Source organism: Merops nubicus, unplaced genomic scaffold (genome assembly GCF_000691845.1).
Source record: "Merops nubicus isolate BGI_N331 unplaced genomic scaffold, ASM69184v1 scaffold3950, whole genome shotgun sequence".
NCBI lineage: Eukaryota > Metazoa > Chordata > Aves > Coraciiformes > Meropidae > Merops > Merops nubicus.
The window spans coordinates 650-18,686 of record NW_008584678.1 but is presented as its reverse complement, the minus strand read 5'-3'; the positions used below and the strand labels follow the sequence as shown (position 1 = coordinate 18,686).

Below are 18,037 nucleotides of genomic sequence, written 5' to 3'. Positions count from 1 at the left end.
TACCTATTAGCTTGGTGCAGCCAACTTTGTTGCAATTCTACCTTTGTTAGTGGTAAACTGCTACACAGGCACCTGTGCAGGAACTCATTTCATGCATTTTTCCCAGTATCACAAAGACACTTGGTGAGACAGAACCCATTCCTCCGAGGTGACTTCCAGTTATTGCTATGTAAGACTATCCTTTCCCCTTCTGTGGGCAGCAGCCACATTCTTTTCCAAATTCAGCATCAAAGTAAGCATGTTTTGTGCAGACAAGAGATCACCACACATCTCCTCCCCAGTATCAATTATCCAGGGCACCAAAAAAGACTTGGTTGCCATACCCCTTTGCATTCTCATCTGGTCCTCATATCTCTACCTGTCACTGTTTACCCTGTTCCTCTCTTGTGCTGCACTACGTGGGATGTTTACACCTTAAATAGTTAATATTAAGTAAATAAGTAAATAACTGGAAACACAATGTTTAAATAAAAAATATTGAACAAGATTAATTATAGGCATGCTTACTTACACTTGTCATAAAGTAATAATGTTTTCCTTTACTAAATTATAATAACCATTATGTCTTAGATTTAAAGGTCTCTTAGATTTATCACGAAAGACTCATGTATTTTCAAATAATTGGTATAAATGTAATTCAAATATAAATGCAATTTAAATATAAATGGTTTATATTGCACACACACCAGTGTACCTGTCACAATGCTCATTGCTTTGGTTTTTTTTTCCCCACAATCATCTCAAGAGATAATAGCAGAGGTAATATTTTTAATAAATTATAAATTCTATGTTCACAAAAAAAAAATCTTATTACTTTGAAAAATGTTAGGTCAATGGAGGACTTCCAAAAATGCTTTTAATTAAGTTAATATATCAGTGGTAAAGTATGAAAAACAGTACCCTTGTATTCTCACATATTCTTAAAAAAAATTAATTTCTTCTACTTACACAATCAGAATTAAATATATATGATTATATAATTTGAGATAATTTAATAAAGGAAAGAAAAAGAAGCAACACATCAGTCTGTATAGTGACATTCCTGTCCTTCTACTTGCTTCATTTTGACTTCGAGGAAGAACTTCATAATTTGCTACCTTTTTAACTTCAGGCTACCTACTTGATTTTTGTGCAGAGTAAATGGCATTAAATAGCACAGGTAACTGCATCCTGCAGAATGGATAGAATTTAAAGGCTGTAGGAAAATACATCTCAGCAATGATTACAGCAAGTTGAATCCATTTTGGTACAGGCAGCTCACCATTACCTTTCTATTTAATTTGCAGGTTCTCAATTTAGCCATTGCAGAAATTCAAATCCAAGCACTAAAAGTGACAAGCTCTGAAAGAAAGACCTAAGCAGAAGGAATATAAATTCTCAGAAAATTACTTTGATTTTTTAATCCATTAATGTCTTTTCAGTCAGGCTTATAAAACGTACCAGATGCATTCCATCTGTTTACAATTTCAAGTGCTGCAGCGATTAGCTGAAAACAACTAAGGAATGGATTTAGTCTCTTTATAAAATATGCTTGTAACTATGTTTAAACTGGGATGTTTCAGAAGTGCCTAACATTGGCCTTGTTTTACTTTTTCTCAAGTTGATTGGAGTTTAGTGCTCTGAGTGTCATCTTTTTGAGTCCCTGGTGTTCCTACAGTAATCAAGGATTTCTGGAGACTCTGTAGAGGGTTGATACTGAGTCTGCTTCATCAACGTTCTGAGATTTTGTTCTTCTGATAGGATATAGTTTCCCTAAGATGTATCTGCTTGGTGAATTGATGCGTTGCAACTAGAGGTTGGCAAGCACTAATAAGCATGGTAATTTTCTTAGTTGAGGTAATTGAGCTAAATGAAGTGCATTACTCACTAAGAACATGCTACCAGCAGGAGTTCTCTTTATTAACCTGGCTACGTACCACATAGCAAATTGCGTCTTAATCTTTGCCTTTTTTTTTTTTTCTATTAACCACATTAGAGAGGAAAAAATCTTTATGCACCTGAGAAAGACTGGTATAGCCTACTAGGTAATATGATGTGGCTATGAAAAAGGGAAACTATGAGCACTAAATTCAGTCTTCCTAAAACACCTGCCCTTGTATAGCAGCTTGCAACACTGGAGCTCCCTCTTTTCAGAAGCGTTGAAAGCTGGGTTTATGCATTTGCAAAATCAGAGCCAGAAGAGTATGATTACTCTGTGAGAATGTTAAATATATTTTATATAATTTAAAAAAAATTATTAACATTTCTTCAGTGTATTTTATATGAAAATATTTTGTACATAATACCTAGATTCTGAAGGTGATGTATCAAATATAATTTTTTGTTCTTCTTCAAACACAACCCAGAATATGTAAGATCTTGAGGTGAAATCTAAAAGCATTAGAAGTCCTGGCTATCCACTGTATTTTTTTGTTCACTCTTGGATACGTGGTCTGTGAATATGGATTGCATTTTACACAGCATTTTGCAGAGTAGAGTTCATGATCCTTGACTGAGGTTTCAGAGTACTGCTTTTCTATAAATAGCACATTGTAATCATCTTGGTAATCTGGGAAGATGAAGCATTCTTACAACTTTATCCAGGCTTAAGGTTTTTTAAAAGACAGAGGAGAGAAGAGGTCATAGAGTTTCTTTTTAACCCTCCATTTTCTCTGACCTATGCTCTCAGATGCTTTGTTTATCATTCTTCCACACTCTACTTTTTCTAGGACTTGCTGCAATTTCTTTGTCTCATCCCTTGATGTGAGGCATCCACCACTACTTGTTCCTCAGGCATCTGTCTCCCCTCTGCGCTTACATGCCAGAATACTTTTTGCAGTCCTACTCTTCATCAGCTGCCACATGCCACAGGTTCTGTGTTGGTCCCCAGCCTTCAGTGTAGGGTCATACATATGCCTCTCCTATGTTACCTGTGCCATAATCTGAACCAGTCGGTTTATTTTATTTTTTTTTCCCCTAAATTTTGGGTTCCAAACAGTACCCTCAAAAAGTATGTTGCCATTTTCACTTGTGTAGACATGGCTATGTTCTTCTCTTTTCAGAGCAAGGTGGCCTGGAGACCTTTGCTTTCAGTGGCAGCTGTGGAGCTTGGCCCACAGCTCCCGCTCCTGCTGAGCAGCAGGGGGGGTGGTGCCTGACCTGGCCATGGGCCCTATTGTTCCTGACCCACACCTGCAGACCAAGACCCTGCCAGGCCTGAGCCCAGCCCTGCCCGGCTCTTTCAGGGCTGTGCCTGCTCCCAGCTCCCTTCCCTGTGCACTGACTGCCTGGCTGCCTCCCAGCCTGGCCCCAGACCAGCGCAGCCTTAGCCCTCCCTCACAGGGATTATTATTGCTCAGCAATTAGCCATTAATGGGAAATACCTATCATTTTGTTACACTACCTTTAAAGATGGAAGGGAGAAACTATATATTGGCAGACAAGGCCGACTTGTGTGCAATCCTGTCTAAGCCATTAGGAAACAGACATTAAAAGTTTCAGTCAGTCCACCAAAATTCAGCACCTTGGCACACCAGTGACTTTTGCGTGTCTCCTCCTTCAGATGTAGTGGTCAAGAGGCTGAGACCAGTGCTATGTCTTTCTGCTGTTTATTACAGTTCACTTATTACTTTTTGTGGCCCTCCCTTTGGATCTGCTCTAACATGTCCATGACTTTATTGTACTGGGAACTCCCCAGCTGTATGCAGTACTCTGACCGGAGTCTCATGAGAATGGAATCATGAGAGCACAATCATGTCCCTTGACCTACTGGGCTGCAAGCAGACATTGCTACCTCACACCTTATTTTTCATCCACTGACATCTCCAAGTTCTTCTTTGCAGGACTGTTCTCAATCCGTTCATCCCCCAGCCTGTACTGACACTGGTGATTGCCCTGACCAAGGTGCAGGGCCTTGCACTTGGCCTTGTTGAATCTCCTGAGGTTCATATGGGACCACTTTTCAAGACCACCAAGGTCTCTCTGGATAGTGAATGGACTATCCAGCGAATGGACTATCTAACTCAGCTTGGTGTGATCTACAGACTCGCTGAGCGTGCACTCAATCACACTGTCTATGTCATTATTAAAGACACTAAAGAGTATTGCTCCAGATACAGACTCCTGGAGTACCCCACTTGTTACTAATCTCCATTTTGACATTATCCAAATGGAGATTTAGCAGTGACAGGGAAAACTCCTGGACAATGGAACTTTCAGTTCACTATCTTGTTGAGTTTTATGAACCATTTTTGATATTGTTTTGCCTACTCAAACTAGAGCTTTTCAAAATAATTCCCAGGTATGGGAATACCCAGAAGTTAACACTGAACAAAGATAATTCACAACAGACACTTTTTCAGGAGGCATTGTGTATTGTTCTAGTTGGCTTTAGTGCTAGTAAGTGATTTCAGCATGTTTCATTTACTGCTGTTTTTTCAGGCATTTTGGCGCCCAACGTGGGGTACGAAGGGTTGAGATAACGAGAGATTCTGAACAAAACGTGTTAAAAAAATCTTGTTATACAAATTTTATTTTCTTTTGATATTAGTTAGATGGTGCCTATACACAATGTTAACTGATGTGCTTCCTTGGTGGTCCTGCGTTAATCCCTATATCCTGTCTGTGTCCCTGGGATGGTGTTTGCCATCTCTGGTAAGTGGGTCAGGCATCTCATCCTGTGCTACTGGGTGATAGCAAATTATGATGTGATTGTGTCACTGGCTATGAAGTTAAATGTGTATGTGTATGCGGCTTTGCTGTTTTTCAGTGAACTATCCAGCCCTGGGACAGATCTCTGGGTGATGTTCTTAGAGATTAATTGTGTAACTCTAAACAAAACTTGACAAACATTCAAAACACAGCACCGAGAGTATGCTGATCACAGTATGTTCTTGCAGCAATAAAGGCTATCTACATGCTATGCTTTAGAAAAAGCATAGCCAGATGATTGAGGGGAAGGAGTTATTTCCTTCTGTATGACATTTATGAACTTGCATCTGTATCCAGCTGTAGTCTCCCTTGTACATTAAAGGCACTAACCACATGATGCAATGCTAACAGAGGTCTGTTAAGACAACTGGAGATTAGAGAACAGGATATATGGTGAAATGCTCAGCAAACCAGGTTTGTTTAGACTGGAGATGATGACAAGATTGAATAGTGGAACACAGAAGTTACTTCAATGAGTGGTTATAGAATATGGATCCAGACTGTACTTAGAGGTACACAGCAAAAGGATGAGAGGCAAAAGAAGCAAGTTAGAGCAAAGGAAATTCACTTATATGTAAGGTAATAATTTTTTGTAATAAGGATGGCCAAACAGTAGATCAGATTTCCCAGAGCTCAGCAAGTTTGCCCATGACACCAAGCTGAGTGGTGTGGTTGACACACCTGAGAGATGACATATCATCCAGAGGGACCTGGACAAGTTCAGTGAGTGAGTCCATGTGAACCTCATGACATACAACAAGGCCAAGTGCAAGGTCCTGTACATGCATCAGGTCAACCCTCTGTATTAATAAAGGCTGGGGGATAATGGGATTGAGAGCAGTCATGAGGAGAAGGTCTTTGGGCTATGAGTAGATGAAAAGCTAAACATGAGCTGGCAATGTGCACTCACAGCTCAGAAAACCAACCATATCCTGGACTGTATCAGAAGAAATGTGGCAAGCAGGTCCAGGGAGGTGATTCTGCCCCTCTACTATGTCTACCTCTGGTGTCTCCAGAACAGAAAAGCCATGGACCTATTAGAGCAGATCCAGAAGGGGGTCACAAAAATTATCAGAGTGCTGGAACATGTCTCCTATGAGGAAGAGCTGAGAGATTTGGGGTTATTTAGCCTTCAGAAGAGAAGGCTGAAGGAAGACCTTATTACAGCTTTTCAATACTTAAATGGGTCTTATAGGAAAGATGGGGACAGACTTTTTAGTAGGGGCTGTTGCAATAGGACAAGGAGTAATAATTTTGAATTAAAAGAGAGTAAATTCAGTCTAGAGATAAGGAAGAAATTGTTTATGATGAGGGGGGTGAAACACCAGAACACATTGCTTGGGGAGGTGGTACATGCCCTGTCCCTGGAAACATTCAAGTTTAGGTTGGACAGGGCTCTGCAACCTGATCAAGATGAAGATGTCCCTGCTCACTGCAGGGAGGTTGGACTAGATGACTTTTAAAGGTCCCTTCCAACCCAAACTATTCTATGATTCTATGAATCTATGCTTCTGTAATGAATGTAGACTATTCTATAATTGTTTTCTAGACTTCATATTTATTTCTATTTTAGAAAAACAGTCACAGAAGCTTTTTCCAAAGGTTGAATGACCCCACAATTTCTCCTGAAGGAACATTGTTGTTTAATTTATTTGTTTCCTCTCTGGAAGAGACAGTCTTAATCCTCTTGTTGTGAAGACTAATGCTGACTTAATGGCATAACACAGAAAAAAAAAAAAAAAAACAAAACCCAACAAACTTCAGGATAAAAAGCTTTTAAGTCAGAATGATATGACAAACATTCTAGCTATTCAGGGCAGCATTCTAGGACTTAATCCTTTGCTAAGGAAGAATAATAATAACAGCAGTATCACTGTTAGAATTAGTATATAAGTGTTGGTGAGCAAATCCTTTTCCTCATTCCTCCAGTTTAGAATGACGTACACAACAAACTGTCAAAAGCACATGCTAAATGAATACCTCATATGTATGGTTGCCTTAGAACTGAAATAAACTACTTCACATCCTTACAGGACAGCAAGGGCTTTTAAAGATCTGAATTTAGCACACAGAAATGTTAGATCAGGATGTCAGGGGAAAAAAACTTAAATTTTTAAATTTAGTTTACTCACTTAGTATCTTCTTTCCCATTGTTAGGCTGATGCTGTTCCTGTTGAGCTGTCTTAGCTGGTTCAGCTGATTTTTCAGTTTCTGGAGGCTCAGATGCTTTTGGCAGTTCTGTATCTAGAAAAAGGTTTTAATCTTTTAATACCATTTTTATAATAATTATGAAAATACTTTTGGACTAATCACAGCTTGGCTGTCATTATTTCTTTAGTGAACAAGAACTGCATGACACTCATGCTGGAACCTGACTTTTGAATAATTTCCTGCATAAATCTATTTCAGTGTCAGCCATACAGAACATGTTTATGATAAGTATACCTTTTAGAACATGTAACCTTTTTATGGTTTTTAAAATAAATGCATCTGTAGCCAGCTCAAAAATGTTCAGTACAGAGCTGTTCTATACATAAGCAACAAGAATTCATTTAGTAAGATAGAATTTTGGCATGTGCTTATTTAAAGAAAATATGTAGAAGACAGATATGTCTGTCCAGAAAAGCTTTGTGAAATACAGGAAGAAAAATAAAGATTAGCCCATTTGCTTGTGCATGGAAATGTTAATGACATTATTTATACTTCAGTTCTTGAATTGCATCAGACTTCTTGTTGCTTTAGCTGCCATGACTGTTTGTTGCCTAGTACATTATCACTGAAATATGTCATTAAATACGTGAATATGTAGAACTTTGGCTAGTCTATTTCTTCATGTGACCTACTACACCACTTAGAAACACACAAGTCTATGGGGCTGGATGGGATCCACCCAAGAGTACTGACAGAGCTGGTGGAAGTGTTCACAAAGCCACTTTCCCTTCATTTATCAGCAGTGCTGGCTAACCAGGGAGGTTCCAGTTGACTGAGGTTTGGCAAATGTGGCACCTGTTTACAACAAGAGCTATAAAGAGGATCTGGGGAACTACAGGCCTTCAGTCTGACCTCGGTGCCAGGGAAGGTCATGGAGTAAATCATCTTGAGTGCCATCATGAGACAAATACAGAATCAGCAGGTGCTTTGGCCTATGGTCATCATGGGCAGGTCCTGCTTGACAAACCTGAAATCCTTCTATGACAAGGTGACTTGCTTAGCGGGTGAGGAAAAGGCTGTGGATGTTGGCCACCTAAACTTCAATAAAGCTTTTGACACAGTTTCTCAGAGCATCCTCCTGCAGAAACTGGCTGCTCATGTCTTGGATGGGTGTACTCTTTGCTGGATACAAGATTGGCTGGATGGCAGGGCCATCATTGGTGGTGAATGAATATAAATCCAGTTGGCAGCTCATAACATGCGGTGTTCCCCAGGGCTCAGTACTGAGGCCTATTCTGTTTAATTTCTTTAACAATGGTCTGGATGAGGGGATCAAGAAAAAGTGAAAAAGACCTCAGAAAAGTGGTTGAGTGACCATCCCTGATGGTATCTAAAAGACATGTAGATGTGGTGCTTAGGGACATGTTTTAGCTGTGACCTGGAAGTTCTGGGTTAGCAGTTGGACTTGATGATCTTGAAGGTCTCTTCTAGCCAGAATGATTCCATGATTCTTTTTTGTTACAAGTAATGTTGTTAAAGGAGTTAAAGTGGGAACTTTGTAGAGTTTGAAACAAACTATGTAAATGGTGTAGTCTCTTGCCACTGAAGGGACCTTATGTGATTAATTATTACAATTAGTCCTATATCTTTATTTTAAAATTTCTTGCTGAAAAACAATTTGAAAGCTTTCATCAGTCTGACACTTTGCATAAAGGAGGAACAAACTCAACCTTCATAAATACTTTAAGTAATATGATTATAGTGGAAAAAGCTAGGCAGCAAAACATCATAGCAAACAAATCAGAAGCCTGTTGCATATACTGCATTTTAAATTCAAGACATCTCAAAGAAAATAAAACCTTGAGTGTTTTGGATAGATAATGTCAGATTAGTTTTCTGAAAGTTAATCTCCATATTTAGGACTGTTATTCATTTCAGAGGAGGTAAAAGCATTTCCAACACTGAACTGTTAAGCTGCTCACCTGGAAGGTGGTTGCTTGAAATGGCATTGAAACTTAGTGAAGGACAGTGGGTCAGTTTGTTTACAGCACTCTGTCTACCAAACTACTCTCCTACCACCATTTATTCTGATTTGGGATAATGTTTTCCTCCAGACATCTGTTAAGAACAGCCACAATGCTTCTTGAGCTGAATTTCAGATTTCTACTGGATGGACAACTGATAACTGTAACAATGGGGCATTTCTAGTATTTTTTCTTAGTATTTAGGTTAAGAAGCAAGTATACACAGTATGAGTCCTGCTCTCTTAGAGGAGTTAATTTCTTAAACAGGATCAAAGACAAGACTCAGTCAGAGGTAATGGTGGATGCCAGAAATACTCAAGCCAGAGTCAAGCAAGGAACTGAAGAGAAGGCAAAGCAATCCATGCTCCCCAACGTTCTGGTCAATTGGGTTTTAACTTAGCAAGTTATGGGTTAATTTTCAAATAATCTCTTGAATAAATGTAGCTGTGTTGAGTATGACGAGACAGTCTGCAGGATTTGTGTTACTTAATACCTATAAGCTGGGAAGATTTTTGTGAGGTATTCCATTTAAAACCTCTGATGTTTGCTTGGATTTATGGCAAAAATTGATTAAACGTGTCTGGTCTGCTTAATGGTAATGCAGATTATTGCCTCCTTTCTGCGGCAGTTAATGTTGCAGTACTATCTTGAGGAAAAGTCTGTTGAAAATGTAATGCTAGGGAATACTTCATCTTACCTGAAGGATCTGCCAGGGAATTTTCAAGGTACAGAATAGCACACTATAGGGAAGTGAGGACTCCGATGAGGACTGTTTCTGTTCCTGTCCCCAGGAAGTTTCAAGAAAGGATGAACAAGTTTCTTACCATTTGATTACAGAGGTTCAAAATGCCTTTCTGAGAGTTCCGGTGAAAAAGACATTTCTAAGCAAGGAGTAATATTAAAATGTGTTCAGGCTCCTAGCACAGTGAATACACTCTCATAGTGAAATGAAATTCATTTCTCCTAGGAGCTTCATAGACATCCTCTGCTAGAAAACTGCAGAGGAGCTGAAGTTAAAGAAAATGAAGGTGGTTTGGACCTATTTGTAACTGACTAATTTGTGGATCTTGTTACTGAACCTTAACCTATTAGATTTATGTTTCCCTCTTTCCCCAGAGGATCTCTACAAATGAAGCTACTGACTTTGTGCCTTCCTTGGTACACACGCCTCCTGTGGTTTTGTGGTCAACTTGACATAATGTAGAAAAGAAGCTGCAAGAGCCAAAAATTCAGCACTTGCTGCAGTTTCTGCTCCCTTCCAAATTCATAGTTTGTAGTTTCCCAGTTCTTCCTGCCTTGACTCTCCCAGCCAAGAAGCCATGACAGCAAGGCTGATCTCAACACTTCTGTAACTATCCTACTTCAGGACTTTTCTTTGTTATAGCAGTTGTCCCTGGTTACATCCGTACTAGCAGGGAATACAGACTAATAGGAATAATCAGAACAGTGAAATGATGCTGAAGGCCTGACAGCCAAGCTATCTTTTTGAGGTAGCTGTATTTCAAACCAGGTCTGTTGTGACTCTCTGAAATGAATGTCCATCAGCAGTTCAAGAAGTTTGAGTCATGAATTGCTGCTTCTTGTTTAGTTTTATTCTCAAGGAATCCAGCCATGAATTCCTAGAGGGTTTTTGGTGAAAAAACAGAGCGCAGTGGACAATGAGATTATTTGTTTCAGAAGGGCATTCTTCATCTGAAATAAAATTCCAGTGTAGACAACTCTTTAGAGTAACAAGCTCCTGAAAAAGACAATTAATCTCTGGAATAACAATAAGTGTATAAGAAGGCAAAACCACAAAGAAAAAAAACATTGTGCTTGCACAGAAACATCCTATCAAAGAGTAATGGCTTCTTGGCCTGTTAGATGCTTTCAAGGTATTCAATCTGAGGTCTGAACCCACACCAATCATTAAATGCTGACTGGACTCAAACTGATGGAAAATATTGTAATCCCATGAGTCTTACAAACTTGCACATGTTTTTAGAGTTCATAAATCTGCGTGACCAGCACAGGGATTACTTGCATTAGGATTAGGATATCACGGCCTAACACCACTGCCAGCTGTGTATCAAGTTTTAGTTGTTTCTTTCAGTGTGAAATTGTGAGGGCTGTTTATGTAGTCACATTTAAAAATCCCTAGTTTCTCTTCACTGCTTAAATCCAGTTCATATACCTGTGACTTATGAGACCAGCCTCAAAGGAATGCCTTTAAGAACAATGTGGTAGTGGTTTTAGGGAACATTTAGAATACAGCCATTGATTTCTAGAATAAATAATGATGCGTCACATAGCTGGCAAGGCTTACAGGACAACAAAGAAATCATCTATTGGCTTTACATAATTTTGGTTGTAGTAAAGAAATCATGAGCAAGAAAACAGTGGCAGAATTATGCCAAGTCACCAATGTCTAAATCAATTCTCAAAACAGGTAGTTTCATGCTTACTTGACAAAATAAGGGATTTTTTAAAGTGATTTCCATTCCTATTATATTCGAATATAAATGGGTAAAGCTGCCAATGTATTAGTAGTGGGAGCTGAGGAATGCAGCAGACTGGTGTCTATGTATTCTAGATCATTTGGCCTCCTCATAAGAACAGCAACTTTTGAAATTGAGTTAGGATAAATGTTGCCGGTTCTGTTTTAAGATGGAAGTGAAAAGCACCAGTTGTGGAAGTATAACTTTGTGGGCAAAACACTGCTGAATGTAATCCCTCAAAAAGGTGGCTGGTTAAATTGAGAGGCCTACTGAAACCTCATCACACCAGTGATTTGCCAAGGATAGCAAGGAACAAGATGCAGGTTACAAGACCAATTAATTTATGTCTCTTAAGTCACAGATTTTTCTCATTTTCCATAAGTTTTTGTTCTTCCAGGAGAGATGTAGGCTAGTCAAAATAGTAGTTTAAAAAGGCTACTGATGGGACATCAGTCTTTTACCTGTGTTACCTTAGTCAGTTTGATGATGTTCCCAGCCAAAAGTTAGGATTATTAGAGCTTCCTTGTTTCTTCTTGCACCCTATTTTCATAATTCCAGTAAAACAACATTGGAACAATGTTGCAGGATTAGGTTAGAGTAGCCAAAAGATGTCTGTGTGTTGGAGGAGTGTATCCAACTTATTCTGAGACTGCTCAGCTCCCTTGTTTATATTTCTGTAAAGCAGTTTTTATCTTCTGTTTTCACCTTACAATTTTGAACAGAGACCCTTGTCAGTGTTTCCAAATTAATTTGATTTCCTACTGCCACAAACACACTTGCAGAAGAGCCTGAAGCAGAGTATTTCCCATTTTGCAGTAGAGCAAATAAGTTAATACTTTGTACTCATCTATGGTTTTTAAGTCTTTTCATTTGATAATTTAGGATTTTTTTCTTCTTCAAATCAAAAGACTGAATGTTGTGTGTTTTATTAAACTATAATAATCACATGAAACCAGGAGCTCAGACTTTGCAAAAAGCACAATATTGTGAAGCTAAACATAACACTGGAAGAGCTGGAAAAGTTGGTTTTACTTTAAACCTGCTCATGTAGAACCAACTCCACTGTCATGTTTCTAAAATTTAGCACTGTACTCACTGTCATAAGCCTATAGACATTAGTCCTAAGGTTTCTTTTTCCACAGAGGAAGCTGTTGGTATAGTCAGGTTTATGAATTCCAGGATTCAGTACAGCAGAGTTGTCATTCTTGCCATAATCTTCTAAAGCCCTCAGTCCTAAGCGTACGTAAGTATTGGTGGATCAAAAAATCTGTCATAGGCCTAACCCCACAGAGGTGTGACTGACTTCTCTTTTTTCAATAGGCTATGTTAAAGAACTCTAAAACCTCATGGACCCACTGAGATAAGTGTTATCTTGTGGTCATGATTATTATCATGATCCTTCTACCAGTGGAGCATAAAATGCTATATGCTAACATAGTAAGTAGTTAGCAAACTGAAGGACAGATTAAGTTAGTTATTTTATACTAATTTATGGTTTACTCTGCTTCTGAATTCCTGTTCCTGCTGTTACAGTTATTCTTCAAAAACCCTGGATTTGTAAAACGCAATTACCACCTCTCCAGCCTGGCTAGGACAGATCCTTCCTCTTACTCCCTCCAAAGGTCAACGTGGAGACTGAGGTGGTGAGCTGCCAGCCTGCTGTTTGGAGCAAAGGAAGAGACTGACTGAACAAAGAGGGTCTTCTTTCTTGTCTGACCCCCACTTCTGTCCTTGTAAAGAGCAGCAGGAGGCTTGGGGACAGGAAAGAAAGCACTTTGTGCTGTGGAGGCCACCAGCCTCACTGGTTAATCAGCATTAGAAGGTGTGTCTCTGGAGCAGTCAGCCACTCTGAAGGGACTCTCTTCCAGAATGTAATAAAACATAAATCTATCAGTCATTAGACCAGCTTTAAAAGTCTTATTTCTTGGATCAGTTGTGTCCAGGTGCACCTTCTATAGACATAATAACTGGTCTTGTCACAAATGTATTAACCTTATAGCAAAAAAATTAAGAGAAACACAATGTCAAAGATAAGTTTTTAGAGAGAAAGATATGAATAAATGTCAGCATCTAGATAGCAGCAGTTAGATTTATTCCTGAGTACAAAACAGAAAAAGTGTTTTTGCTTTGCCATATTTCAGAAAGGGAAGACTTTCTTCCCCAGAATTCCCAGCCATCTCCATTGCCTTGTGCCAGGAAGGTGGACCATTATCTTTTATCAGTATGACCCCAGTGCCAGGGAAGGCTATGGAGCAAATAATCTTCTGTGCCATTATGCACCATATACAGGGCAACTAGGCAATCATGCTCAGTCAGCATGGGTTCATAAAAAGCAGGTGCTGTTTGATGAAACCAATCTCCTTCTATGACAAGATGACCCACATAGTGCATCCACTATGATGAGGGAAAAGCAGTGGACATTGTTTACCTGGACTTCAGCAAGGCCTTCAACATTTTTTCCCACAGCATTCTCGTGAAAAAAAATGCCTTGAACGAGCATATGCTCTGCTGGATGAAACATTGCCTGGACAGCCAGGTCTAAAGGGCAGGGAATGGAGATAAATCTAGTTGGTGGTCAGTCACAAGTGGTGTTCCCCAGGACTCAGTATTTGAACTACTTAACATCTTTATCAATGATCTTGACAGGGAGATAAAGTATACCCTCAATAAGTTTGTAGATGATACCAGGTTGGCTGGCAGTGTTGATCTGTTTGAGGGTAGAAAGGCACTTTACAGGGACCTGGACAGGCTGGATTGATGGGCCAAAGCCAATGGGATGAGGTTCAATAAAGCCAAGTGCCGAGCCCTGCACTTGGGTCACAACAATCCCAGGCAGTGCTACAGGGCTGGGGAAGAGTGGTTGGAAAGCTGCCTCGCAGAAAGGGACCTGGGGGTACTGATTAACAGCTGGCTGAATATGAGTGGCCAAGAAGGCCAAGAGCATCCTGTCTTGTATCAGCAATAGCATGGCCAGCAGGACTAGCGAAGTGATTATTCCCCAGCATCCACACTGGTCAGGGCTGCACCTTGAGTACTGTGTTCAGTTTTGGGCCCCAAAAGATTATCTCACTTATGTCACTAACATAGGGACATTGAGGTGCTAGAATGGGTCCAGAGAAGGGCGTCGAAGCTAGTGCAAGGACTAGAGAAAGTTATGAGGAGCAGCTGAGGGAAACGGGGCTATTTCTCTCAGCTTATTGATTTGTGGGCAAGTATGCAACCTTTTATATATACTCTGAGTACTTCCCAAAGCATTTAGGCTCTGAAGATATTAAATATCCCTGAAAATTAACATGATAATCTCCCAGATGGGAGTTTATGTCTGCTTTATCCAGAGGTGCAATTGCAACATGTACAGAAATATTCATGATAGTTTTAGTCTAGCTTTCTCATTCAGGTTCTACCAAGAACAAGATTATGTCAATAGGGACACTAGTAAAACCTGCATAAATATGTCTGTGAATCTGGAAAAAATGTTTGAGACACTTGTTGGTTTAGTAGAACAAGGAAGACCAAAAATCAGAATATTTGAAGCAGGTCAATATTGGAAATATTGGAGTGGAGGAAAAGTGAGAAGTAGACGAAGACAGACTTCAGAAGAGTAATACTTAAATATGGTGCTGAGAGTGTTTAGGGAAAGGCAAAGAAAAGGGATGAGGTGGAAAGAATTATTCTGGAAGAATCTTCTAAGAAGGCAAAAGAAACTGTGACACAGAGAATAATAATACAGATACCAGCTAGCAGGTGAAGGCTGAATATGACCTTCTAAATAACATTACCACCAACAGAGCTATTGAATGTCACTATATAGAACAAGTGAAGCATTTTTATAGCCAGTCAGTTATGGGAGGAGATAAGTATGCAAAGAAACTCTAGCAATTGCATTCAGTATCATGGAGAATGTGTAATTAGGTGAATCACACTTTAAGTATATAAAGATAGGTAATAAATTAAAAAAATAATCCATTACGGAACAAACTGACTAAGTACAGAGAATTAATTACAGAGTGAACTAATTATGCAGAGAATTAATCACAAAGCAAGTTAGTGCAAGAGAATACAATTGAGGAGGTGGAGATGAGGCAGTGAGTAGCCAACCAAGAAGCCAAAAGTACCAGGTGTACTTTGTGATGTAAGTGACCAAGTTTTAACCAGATGGGCTCCAATTGTGCCCTCCTGCTGGGTATTTGTATGTGCTGGGAATGTCATGCTGCCTTGTGAAGTACTAGGAGAAAAGGAGAAGGTGGTGTCTGGTTTTGGCCATGTGAGAAGAAGGGAGTGAAGATAAGCTCTATTCAGTCTTGTGGATTGTGTTTTAGGACTATGGAGCTGCAAGATGTGACTATGATTAGAGGCTGCACTGGTCTGCTTTATTCTGGTTATACTCAAGAAACTAATTAGAGGTCCTGGAAAGGCTTTTCTTTAACCAGCTTTACCATCTCCGTTTAACTGCTCTCCATTAACTTCTGTTGGTTGAGCACTGGCTGTGCTTTTAATAACCCTCTCCAAATTTGTACATATATCACAAAATGCTTTCTCTGGTCTCTTGTCCTTTGCTTAGCCACAGATATTCTTATTTTCTTCTTCTAGTGGCTGTCCCCATGATTTTAGGTCTGACACAAATTTCACCAAGTTTTGTTGAAGTCTTTATCTAGACCTTCTTGTGAACTGCATGACACCAGCCTGACTGTCCTGCCCAGAGACAATGGAGTTCCTTGTAAAGCTCACATGATGAGGACTTCTATATGGGGTACTGAAATTCATAAGCTTCTTCTGAGGTGTGGGGCCTGTGTACATTCTCTGACTTGGATAGGTGTTGTCCATCTAAGTCATTAATACCCATGTGCAGAAGGAGAAACTATTTTGTGGCTTTTTGAAAATGTGACTGGAAGCACCTTCCAGAACACCAGAAATCTGAAAAAAAAAGAAATCAAAAAACATGGGGCCTAACTATGTTATTATATTTTCCTAAAGTAATTGATGAGGTAGTTGCTTCTATGCCACAATTTATTTTGTATTTTAGAAGGGGGGAAAAAAAAAGTAGCTTAATATCCCAAGAAATAGATTCATGAATTGCATTAATCTGTAAAATTAGATCAGATTTTGGATGGAAACAAGCAATTTTCTATAATGGTACTTAATTCTCTCATGGGGTAGCATCTGTGATTTTATGTTGCTAAAAAGCCAAAAAACATCAGATTGGATTTTTTCTGTTATTGGTTTATTACTATGGTTAAGTAATGTCAGATTTTGTTTTCCCTTGATTAAGTGCTACAGCCAATTTATAACAAGATAATTGCATTAAATGGATTTTGTTTAAAGTTTTATTATATGAGGAAAGGAATTGTCATACTTGTTATGATTACACAAAGCACAAGTAAGGATTACATAAGTTTCCTTGTAGTCCTTTTCCAGTTGCTCCTCCCTCCTTAAATCATCGTTATTAGAGAAAGCTAGAGGTGCCTCAGCCTTTGATTTGCTGCTGAACTGTTCTCCCAAAGGAAAAGCATGAAGTGACAGGAAAGCTGGACCTGCTGGGTTTTTTCCCAGTCCTGGAAGATGGAAAAGGAAAGGGCTGCACGACTCATGCTGTGAGGGGCTGTGAGGGCGGGAATAGGGGATGTGGTCCAGCAAAACCTGTTGCTTTACCTGTCCTGAGCCTTTATTTTGGTAGCTGCTGCAACAGTCACTCTGGTGCTGGAATAAAGAAGACAGGCTTGGCTATTGGGAGGTGGGGGAAGAGGAGGGCAGAATAGCCATGGCCAGCTGCCACTGTTTTCAGCAACCAGCTGCTTAGGCAAATAAATACTTTGTATTACTACCCTGAGCTTTATGTTCCTGTATTCCAGTCCTGGATATCTTCTGAATGGTAACAGAAAATATTTTTTAATGGTAGTGCTTTGTTAAGGACATTTTTTGTTTGCTTTTTTGAAGAATTTTTTAGTCGCTGTTCAACAAAAGAACAGAATGTCAGATAGTTTAAAGTCTGACTCATTTTTGTAATTTTTTTAATATACATGAGAAGCATAACCAAAAGATACATTAAAAAGATCCCGTTTTCTTTCTTAAGATATTTAATACTTTTATTTTAAAGTAAGGTTTCCAAGAAATGATTTTACAGAAAGAGGAAATAGATTTGTTAGACTAGCTGATTGAAGTGGACAAGCTCATGAAGGGACCTTGTGCTTGAAAGCTAGTTGTCTTCTATTACTGTTAGATAGTGCTCATATTTCTGTAACAAATTGTTGTTTTGGGGTCAATGGGAATTCAGAGTTTCTAATTTCTTTCACAAATATAAAGCAAGATCAGCACCTGGCAGAGCATTTGGAAGAACGTTTTTATTTACAGCCCTATACAGTGGGCATATATTTTGCCCAGATAATATTTGAATACTCATAAATAGCTTACTACTGACCTTGTTGCTTTGGTACGGGTTCTGCTTCCTTATTGGCCTCTGCTTTCTGCGGTTCATCTTTGGTTTTATTTTCATCCTTAAAAAAATCAACATGATTAGAAACTGTACATGTTAATTGTTGAGAGTGATAAAAATGGTTTGATGTCTGCAACATTCTCTTACAAATTTGATTAACCAAGTTAATACACACTGAACTTTGTTCCTGTGTGTTCTTTGTGTGTTCTTGGTCAAGACTTTCCAAACAGGTTGACAAAAGGACTTGAATGCTGAAATTAAAAACT

At 39.1% G+C, this 18,037-nt stretch overlaps 1 protein-coding gene across 1 annotated transcript in view; it reads right to left on the bottom strand.

Annotated features, from left to right (window-relative positions):
* Positions 1-17,832, bottom strand: part of CNGB3 (cyclic nucleotide gated channel beta 3) — a gene marked incomplete at its 5' end in the record, with an annotated part of 55,265 nt that extends 37,433 nt beyond the window's left edge. The window contains 2 exons of the mRNA XM_008944848.1: positions 6,822-6,933; positions 17,757-17,832. Coding sequence (XP_008943096.1) covers positions 6,822-6,933; positions 17,757-17,832 — 188 coding nt within the window. The remainder of the gene's footprint in view (positions 1-6,821; positions 6,934-17,756) is intronic.
* Between the last annotated feature and the right edge of the window lie 205 nt (positions 17,833-18,037).